Source organism: Thunnus thynnus, chromosome 3, assembly GCF_963924715.1.
Source record: "Thunnus thynnus chromosome 3, fThuThy2.1, whole genome shotgun sequence".
In the NCBI taxonomy this organism is placed as follows: Eukaryota; Metazoa; Chordata; class Actinopteri; order Scombriformes; family Scombridae; genus Thunnus; species Thunnus thynnus.
In genome coordinates this window covers 5,367,577-5,377,968 of record NC_089519.1, presented here as the reverse complement: position 1 = coordinate 5,377,968, position 10,392 = coordinate 5,367,577, and the positions used below count along the sequence as shown (strand labels likewise).

At 39.4% G+C, this 10,392-nt stretch overlaps 1 protein-coding gene and 1 long non-coding RNA gene across 2 annotated transcripts; one reads left to right on the top strand and one right to left on the bottom strand.

Annotated features, from left to right (window-relative positions):
* Positions 1 to 2,512: 2,512 nt before the first annotated feature.
* LOC137176144 (uncharacterized) lies at positions 2,513 to 4,668 on the bottom strand. Its single transcript, XR_010925811.1, has 2 exons — positions 4,344 to 4,668; positions 2,513 to 2,724 (listed from the first exon to the last, which is right to left on the bottom strand). It is a non-coding gene; the product is annotated as an uncharacterized lncRNA (long non-coding RNA).
* A 56-nt stretch (positions 4,669 to 4,724) lies between these two features.
* On the top strand, positions 4,725 to 8,900 carry nansa (N-acetylneuraminic acid synthase a). The gene is made up of 6 exons (XM_067582227.1): positions 4,725 to 4,999; positions 6,112 to 6,327; positions 6,414 to 6,513; positions 6,638 to 6,792; positions 7,354 to 7,620; positions 7,741 to 8,900. The coding sequence occupies exons 1-6, from the start codon at positions 4,868 to 4,870 to the stop codon at positions 7,948 to 7,950; spliced, it is 1,080 nt and encodes a 359-aa protein (XP_067438328.1). The 5' UTR covers positions 4,725 to 4,867; the 3' UTR covers positions 7,951 to 8,900.
* The last annotated feature ends 1,492 nt before the right edge of the window (positions 8,901 to 10,392 follow it).

The window sequence follows — 10,392 nt, the reverse complement described above, 5'->3', positions numbered from 1 at the left end:
CTACTATGCCAAAAATAGCTAACATAGCATCCAGCTGAGTTACCATTTTGAAAATATCTGACAGTGTTTTGAAGATTGAACTCCAATAAGTGGACATATTAGGACAGAATGAGTGTGTTAGAGAGGCAGGTGAGAGTCTGCATCTATCACAGGTAGAATCTACATCTGGGAACATTTTATAGAATTTGACTTTAGAGAAATGAAGGTGATGCAGCACCTTCAAACCGAATGATGCCGTGCCAGGCACAGATTGAGGCCGTATGCGACCCTTCCAGGGCTTTTCTCCACTGCTCCACCATCAAAGCCATCCCCAAATCCCTGTCCCATACAGACCTAAGAATCTCCAGTGATAGGTTTTGTAAATCAGACAAGAAATTATAAATAAAAGATATTGCACCCCCTTTTTGAAGACTCAAAGGAAAAACAGAGATTCCAAGGGATATTCATCAGGCAAGTTGGGGAAGGAAGTTGTATTGGCTTTAATATAACCACGAACCTGGAGGAATCTGAAAAAATTGGGATTGTGGTAAATTAAATTTATTTCGCAGTTGTTCAAAGGTAGGAAATATTTTATCAATAAAAAGGGCCTTCATGCTGCCTCTGCCATTCTGTTTCCAAATACCAAAAGAGTCATCAGAGATTGTTCTTAACATAGTGAAATGACGGTGAGACATTGTAGAAAACAAAAGATCAGTCAGTCAGGATGTCAGATAGCATGACTTATGTTCCATTTGTACCCATTGATTTTCAGCATGCTTATCAGATTGTGCATGAATGTTACACACCCAGTCGTAAAACTGGAAATGAGGAAGTCCCAGTTCCCCACCAGGTCATGGCTGCTGCAAATAAGCTTTTCTAAATCTGGGTCTAGTTTTTGTTCCAAATGAAACCTGAAATGATTTTGTCATTGGATGTAAAGAATGATTTTCATATTAGTATAGGAATAGTTTGAAATAGAAACAAACATTTTTGGAAGGATATTCATTTTTACAGCATTGATTGATTGGGAGATGTGACCAAGTTCATAAATAGTGACTTAAAGTTGGCTTTAAATGAGCTGGCAATACCTCTCATTACTACCACACACAAATATTTAAATGGATTTGTTGTTATTTTAAATAGGAAGTGTGTCTCCCCCCATAATTAAACAATGAACATTCAAATTGGGAATTGAAGACATAATGATGAGAAAAATCATAGTAATTAGGAGCATATATATACGTACGTCAGAAGCATGTTGTCTTTTCAATGATCTCATCCGTCCTGGTTTGTAAAATACAAAGGAAGAGCAAAGCAGAACCAACCACCTTTGTACTACAAGTTCCATCCAGGTCACAGGTCATTTGTTTCCCATTGTGGAAAAGAGTGAAACTGCACGTCAAACTGGAAACACCCGTTTTACGCTTGGATTGGGCCAAAAACATAAGGCACAAGAGAAGACATGTTTATCATGTTTAACATTTAAGTCAAACAAGTTCAGGATGTCATTGCAGTTCTAATGGACATTACAGCATCATCAAATCAGTTACGCAATTTTGTTTGCCCCAGTAGTCAAGGGCTTTCACACACTCTAAACAGCCTCAACAGTTATACTCCAGTAAAGTTAGTGCCCGACTGTCATCTGATATTACAGTATTCCTTAACGTTACAGCAAAGCCTTAACGAGGGAACATCCAGGCATCCTGACAAAGCTCTGTTGTCAGAAGAAGTTCAAGTTTATTTGTCACTCAGCCACACACGAACCACACATCAGCCAGCGCAGGTCGACATACATATGAGCAAAAAAGAACACACAATGAATATATATCTAAAAAACAAATACAGAACTCTGTGTACCATGAGTAGTAAAATACATAGAAGGCAGGTGCTTGGTTTATTTTCCAAGTGTCCAAGCGTGTGTGTGTGTGTGCGTGTTAGCCAAGGTGTGTAAGAGACAGAGTATTTAGCTCACAGCTTGTGGGTAAAAACTATTGCACATTCATTGATTCATTGGTGCTGCTGGCTTAAATACTGCGGATTGTTTGCCAGATGGGAGGGAGGTGAAGAGGATATGGGAGGGACAGGTGTTAAAACATCTGTAAACACACAATGGACAAAGCCAGCGCCTCAATTATGCCTTGACATTATGATGCATATTTATTTTATCTCACTTCAGTACTGGGAGTGTCATACGAAGACCAGTTAGACTGGAAACTGCATCCTGTCTCAACCGACATGCCCCCTCAACAAACTAAGAAGAGAATATTTGTATGTCGGGAAAAGGAACAATGTATAAGCCTTTTGTGTGTGTGTGTGTGTGTGTGTGTGGGTGTGTGTGTGTGTGTGTGTGTGTGTGTGTGTGTGTGTGTGTGTGTGTGTGTCTCAGGCAGGCCTCCGAGGTAACGCTCCCACAGTTACCCTTTTAAAGTTCATCTCATCAGCTCAGTTCATGAATGAAGATGTTGGATATTGTCAGCAAGCACATATACACACACACATGAAAAACACACATAACACAAAGCACATTACGAGCATGAGTGACAAATAGATTTTTACTCCCTCTTTTCCCCAACATTCCCATTGGATATTCCGGACGTGAGCAGGGAATCTACATCCCTGTGTGTGAAGGGAAACGACCATGAAGCATCCCCGGAGCCTTCAGAGCTGGCAGAGCTGGTGCTGGTCCGAGCCATCTGACTGGTCGAGGCAATGATGAGATAGATCACCTGTTAAGCAGATGTTGCCCTGCGAGAAGAAATGCCACGAGAAGATCGGTTTGAAACATGCTCAGATTCAGAATCATGTCACAATCAAGTCAGTGTGTGAGAACGTTTTTTTTTTTCCCCGCAGTCTCTTGTATATCACTTTTAATTCGTGCAGCATCATCCTGATCAGATCCTCCACAAAAAGTTGGGAGAGAGAGGCAGACAGACAGAAGATGGACAGACGGTGTTGCAGTGTGCAGAGAGACAGATATACAGCAGAGAGATGGAAGACAAGACAGAAGCAGAGGATTAAGTCTGTGTCTAAATGAAAGAGAGACAGTCTGATAAAGTGAAAAGTGCAGCTAGAGACAAGTCTGAATAGGTCTTGAAATAACTTTATAAGTTGACAACAGCTGACACAAAGAGGTAATGAAATAATATAACAAAAAGCCTATAATTACAGGGTGCGGTGTTGAACATTAAGTCAGGTACCTCAGTTTAAAATTGCGTCAACATTGTGTGGGATGTGAAGACACTTTGCACCTTCTCTGTGGTCTGAGATCATCCATACAAGAGAGTGAAAATCAGGATATCTCAACTTTTGCTGCACTGATTTTGACCATTCTTTTTTTTAAAAAATATGTCTCTTGCAAGTCCTCCAACTTTATGGTGGAGTGGAGAGGATTTGGAGTTGGCAGCTGTGTGATTTGCACAATTTTAACAAGAGACATGTGAACACGTCTGCAACACAGATGCATGTAAATATTATCCGGTGATGTCCACTGTGTTTGTCTATATGCCACAGACCTTTCAAGGGTAAATGTTGTCTCCAGTCCTGCCCAGACTGACAAAACTACCATGGATGACTTTTAAAATGACTTCACTCAGTAGCAATATTTATCATGTGGTATGAACATCATCTGTGTTTGCAGCAGTTAATCGTAGTAAAATTGTGAAGTGTGGTAATGTATGTGAATTTATAGGCTGCTCATGAATTATATTCAGTACCTGTTTGGGGAATGTTAATTTAATGGTGTTGGGATTTCACTTGCAACTTCTGTTCATTTTAAAAGGTGCCACAATTAGGCCCTTAAATAGTAATCAGTGTTTCAGAAATGTTAATCTTGTGAATAAAAAGGGTCTTAAAATTCTCTGTATTATAGTTTTATTTTATAGTCTTATTTGGGAGTTCACAAATAGTTGTAAACATATGAGTATGGTAGTACTGGATAATCAATAGGTGACACGTCTCTTGCCTGTGTCTTCCTCTTTCCGGTTTGGCTGCTTTCCATACGTCAACTGTTGCTGCAGTCACGTCACTAGTGCGACAGGTAGTGCAACTGACAGTGTTTTGTTTAATTTATTTTTAGAAACTTTCCGATGGGCCTCTCATCAAAGGTGCATCGCAGGTCTTGAATTGCTCAGAGTAACTCATTTGAAACATCTTTCTGCCAACAATTTTCTATTCGTTCAGGTTTGATTTGGGATAAGTGTGTGAGAACTTTTCACCAGTCTCAGCTCACTCTGTGTTATATATATTTACCCAAAATATTGTAGAAATGTTGTCATATCATCCTAATTACTGTTTCCATGTGTGGTCCAAGATGTTCTATACATTTTGCAAAATTCACTTTGATTTTTTCACACATATAGACTGACCAGAATGACATGTGATGCGAGGTTACAGAAGGTGATTCATCCATTCATCCACTTCCTCACTTGCGTCTCATCAGAACGTGAATGCATTTATTTTGTAAGGAAATCAGGCGTTCACAGTCGCGTCTATATGGTAACCATAGATTTATAAAACTCTCGCGAGACTTGTACGCGTTGTTTGTCATTGTACAAAATAATTATGTTTTATGATGTGAAAACGCTAAATTTAAGGTCTGGTTAGGCTTAGCCACAAAAAACTCCTGGTTAGAGTTAGGGAAAGATCATGGTTTGGGTTAAAATGATCACTCTCGCGAGATCTTTCGCAAATCTAGGGTTAGCGCCTAGGCACGGCCGGCTTTTACGTTGAACCACAAATGCGGAAGTCGCCGCACATCCTGGATGTGCAGCACGTTAAGTGTTCCGATCAGCGTCTCCAGATTCAACCAGCTCACCGCTGTCCATCCGCCTCAGCTCTCTGATAAAACTACTTCTTCTGGTTGTGTCTTGTTTCCTTTTCTGCCAACAAAATGCCTTTAAAGTTTGAGCTGTGCCCCGGCAGAATGATCGGAGGTAACCATCCATGTTTCATCATTGCTGAAATTGGACAAAACCACCAGGGAGACATTGAGATTGCTAAGAAAATGATCAAAATGGCAAAGGTAATACCCATCACACGGAAAGACATCGTACAGATTGATTTTGCATGTTTGTTTCTGTTGTTTCCATCTGAAACTGCCACGACACATTCACGGGAAGATCAGAATAACATGTAGCCTATTATAAACTCATTTAAAAATCGGCTAATTTATTATCTTGGTCGCCCCGCCTTCATCTGAATCAGTACTTTGAATGAAAGCGAACTAGTGTGTCCATATAAAGATTATTATAATATTGTTAAACTTGTGGGCCATCTATATGCACGTGTGGAAGGATTTTTGTAAAACTGTATTAAACCATGTTGTTAAATGTTAAATTGCCAAATTTATGAATGGACTTTGGCTTGTCTATTCATACCTGCCACTCAGTAGACATACGAGGTTCCTGTCTCTGTACCAAAGCTACATTATATGCCTGTGCTTGTGTTTATTTAGTGCAAGATACACATATAAATTCTACATCTATAGTCCATTATTCTAAAGTATATAATATATGTTAAATCCTAAATACCCAAACATGTCAAATAAAATGAATCAAAGTCTGGAATAGTCATTTTTTTCTTCCCATAAATGAGCTGATCTATAAGATCTCTGACTGCTGACGTGAAACCACATTGTATTATACAGTGTTGCTGTATGTTGCAGCCTTATGCTATACGAGACGTGGTGATCATTTCATCAGCCTACAGTTAAGTAAACTGGCAAAACTGCATTCCTGTGTCAGTCAAACTCGATCTGTCACACTAGAAAATTTATATGCCACTGTTTATTTCATTAAGTAAAGGGGCAGGGTTTCTATCGGCAGTTCTTGTGAGTTGTTGAGTTCAGTAACACCTTTAATTGATTCCCAAGGATGTTTCCTGGGATAAATTATGTAATTTGGATAATTTGTGTTTAGGATGTGTTGAGTTTATAAGCAGTTTCTGATTTCCAATATGAGAACTTTACCCTCCTAATATGTTTATTGCTACACTTGCTTGTAGAAAAAAAATCAGTTTTGCATGTTTAGAAAAAGACTCTTGTTGTAACTAATTGATTTGAGATGTAATTCTTTCAACATATTTTCCAAGCGTCCCCTCTTTATTTTGTCCCACACTTTATATTAATCTTCACAGGACTGCGGTGCTGATTGTGCTAAGTTCCAGAAAAGTGAATTAGAGTACAAATTTAACAAGCGTGCCTTGGAGCGCCCTTACACCTCCAAACATTCCTGGGGGAAGACTTACGGTGAACACAAGCGCCATCTGGAGTTCAGCCATGAGCAGTACAAGGAGCTGCAGAAGTACGCAGAAGAGGTCGGGATCTTCTTCACCGCCTCAGGAATGGATGAGGTAAGAGAGAGATACTTTTGATGAAGGTTTTGTGACACTTTAAACAGCAGAAGAAGTTTCACCTGAACTTTTTCTCTGCCTTTTAGATGGCTGTGGAGTTTCTCCATGAGCTCAATGTGCCTTTCTTCAAAGTGGGCTCTGGAGACACCAACAACTTCCCATATCTGGAGAAGACGGCCAAGAAAGGTGAGTGGGAACTGTCATATCTAGGAAAATGGCATGAGCATGAATCATAAGATGCATGTTTGCCTTCTACTTATATTATACACAGTGTTTATCAGACTGTTGCCCTCTTGTCTGTCTGTGTCAGGACGTCCCATGGTGGTGTCCAGTGGGATGCAGTCCATGGAGACGATGCGTCGGGTCTACAAGACGGTGAAGGAGCACAACCAGAACTTTGCCATCCTGCAGTGCACCAGCGCCTACCCTCTGGAAGCTGAAGATGTCAACCTCAGAGTGATCGCAGTAAGTAGAATAGGACTTTTATATTAAAGAAAAGATTTTTAGATTATTTTACCCCATTAATAGAAAATTAAAGCATTACTGAGACACATTTTAGCAGTTGAATAATCAGTTTCAAGAGCCTTTGAAATATTACATTCACAATTCACTGCATTGAATTGTTAGTATTTAAAATATATGACTCCAAATTGTACTTTCTTATGATGGCTATATTGAGTTTTAACACATTTTTTTTAATCAGGTTCATTCGTTGTTCATCTTCTCAGATACTAGACATGATTCCACTAAAGTCGCTTCTATATATTTTGGGATAAAGTAGAAAGAGGATGATCATTTAATTTGACTTAATAGTTTTATTGTTTCTCGATTCCAGTGTTCATAATTTAATCCACGCCATGCTTACGTTTTATGGATTCGAATCCATTTTACAGATTCAGTTGAGATTTGTTGGCTAAAGAGGCAGAAAAATTTGAGATCTCAGCATCATAACGAGGTGATTTTAGACGATTTTTCACACATGCAGGGATATAAAAACATTCACATTCACCTGCTTGTCAACAACAGGAATACCAGAAGGAATTTCCAGATATCCCCATTGGGTATTCCGGCCACGAGTCTGGAATCAGTATTTCAGTGGCGGCCGTAGCTCTCGGAGCAAAGGTCATCGAGCGTCACATAACTTTGGACAAGACGTGGAAAGGAAGTGACCACGAAGCCTCACTGGTTCCCTCTGAGCTGACCGAACTGGTTCGTTCCATCCGTCTGGTGGAGAGAGCGCTGGGCAACGGCATTAAGCAGATGTTACCCTGCGAGCGGCCGTGCCATGACAAGGTGAGATATCCTCATTTTTTAATTTATTTAAGTGACGTTTGACTCTTTTCATTCTTTAAAAAGAAAACATTTGAATTCGCTTGTAAAATAATTGTTGTCTCTTCTTCTTTTTCTCTGCAGCTGGGTAAGTCAGTGGTGGCCAAAGTGAAGATCCCCAAAGGAACCACCCTGACTCTGGACATGTTGACGGTGAAGGTAGCCGAGCCCATGGGCGTCGCAGCCGAGGACATCTTCCAGTTGGTCGGCAAGTCCGTGACGGAGGACGTGGAGGAAGACGATAGCGTCACGCCGGAGGTGGTGGACAGCTATGGCAAGAAGATCAAGTGCTGAGAGGATGGCAGAGAGGTTTAAAAATGGTATAAAAAGGCACTTCATTTGAGAGGAAATGTAATTTAATCCTCTGGGGAAATTTTGGAAGGAGCTCAAGATGACACATGCAGGAGTGTTGTGGTAATTTTGTTTGGTGCAGCTGAGATTTCTGATCGCTCACAGGGTTTTGCAATAATTTCTTACACAATTGGACCATGTATTAGTTTAAATATTATCACAGCTGGTGTCCAAACAGAGGACTCCTGTGTTCTGGTAAGTCATTCACCCCGTTAGCTCTCTCTTGCCAAAGTATCTCTTTTTAATTTTCTTAAAGCCACCCTTAAGTAATACACTAAATGTTCAGCAAACAGGCTCTATAATAAAACTACCATCATCTAACAAGTTTCTAGTAGTAGTTTCAGCTCAGTGGTCAGTACTGGGGCGTTCAGAGGTGGCACAAAAGCCATTTGTCACTGTTAACTAAAGATATTTTGCACTGTAATGTTAGCATGAGCTGTAGAGATTAAATGAATATTGAACCACATGGAGGTGAAGCTGCTCATTAGATCACAGAGCCTATATGCCAACAGTCAGCGTATTCGTCTCTTACAGGCTCAGCATGCTGTCATGATTGTCAACTGGTGTCAGGATGCCTCTAGTCTAGTGTGAGTTTGTATCTGTATGTCTTCTCTGACAGAAACTACCGGAGCCAGATGCTGACAAACTCTTTGGATGTAATTGTGAAGAAAGAAATGTCTGCTTTAGATTTTTAAAGCCCTGTGTATGCATTTTTTTCTTCCATGTTTCAGTCATAAACCTGTCTCCTCCTGCCTTTGATTTGGCAGCAACACCGTCCTGTAATAATGATTTTTGGGATGAAGGATGTTAACGCACATCAATATGTGGAAGTCTGTTGAGATCTATGATGTTCTGAAAAGATAAAGCCTCCAAATAAAATGTTGCCAAAATTCCCTCTTTGGTTTCCTTCTCATTGCGTCTTTGTGCGCCTGTTGTCGAGCAAGGACGTAATCTTATTGTGATGCCAGGTTTGCTATTTATAGTTTCTGTATAATACTACACTACTGCATAATAATTTCTGTGTGGAAAATTGTGTGTGCAACCTTTTAGACTTTGAAGTATTTGGATGTAACAGTCTAAAGTATTTAGAAGTAAATAAACAGCCGCAGGAAGAAGAACTGAACAAAAACACTAAAACCCTTGATTCCACTATTGCAGATTTCATACATGATGAAATTGGACACAATAATTCAGTTTTCTTAATGCAGTTTTATTAATGTTGCCAGTTATGGGATCTGAACTCTTAGTATGTGACTCTTCAGGCTGGTCTGAGGCTTGTTCATGTCTTATAAGGTTAGATCAGCTCTCGTGTGCAGGGAGTTTAGTAAACTTCAGTTTCATATGTGAATTTTTCAAAGTCTTAAAAACTATAAATGATTTTACAGCACATGCACTGCATTAGAACAACAGTTCTGTAATCTGTAATCCTCTGGATGTGGATCAGAGCCTGAATCAGAGTCTCCAACTGATTCTCTATAAACACCATCTGCAGATGGATGAACATTTGTTATTGCAGGTGTTAAAGTTACATGGATTATGTCTAGACTTTCTTGCCAGTACACACAGAGCACTGAGTCCGTCTGATGGGGAGAGGATCATCATCAGAGCCTGGACTCGTGGTTAACATTTGTTTGTGTTTTCTTTACCCTTAAGAGACTTGATTGGTGAACGAGAATGAACTTGAACACTTGGTGAATTTGCAGTTATGAGACGCTGGGAGTTCTGTTTGTGTTTTTTGCTGAAGGTTAATTAGAAAATGCTGGATGCTAAAGGTCCACTGTGTGTTCCAGCTCACTGCCAGCAAGTTTACATTTTGTTTGGTTGTAAATATAAAATCAGAGGACTGTAGGTCTCTATTTATACCAAAAATAAAAGTAATGTTGTGTTTCAGCCACTAGATAGAGCTGTTCTGCTGAAACTCTGTTCAACACTGAGATCGACTCTCCAACTTCCTAAAATGTGTCAGCTGTGGTTCATGAAGGGAAACAGGTGCAGTGAACTTCTCTGACATAAAAAACCAAAACGAAACATCAACGTCTATATGCAGCTGTGGTGTATCTCATTTAAATAACTGGCTTATTTACCAAATTCCAATTCTGTGTGCATAAACAGAAAAGCTTAAAAGTGAAATGTATTGATTATGCTTAATTGAATGTCTTGGTGTCATAGAGGCAGCAGGATGTGTGTTATATTATTCAGTGGGAAAATTAACAGCTATAATATCCATGTCAGCACTAGAATATATCTTCATATATCTTATAGAATATATTATATATATATAAATATGTAGGATTTAGTGATTTTACAGTGAGATTAACATACTTTATATACTTGTATATAATTTTGAACATCAGAATCATATTTTTAAATTGTTCTCTATGTTCA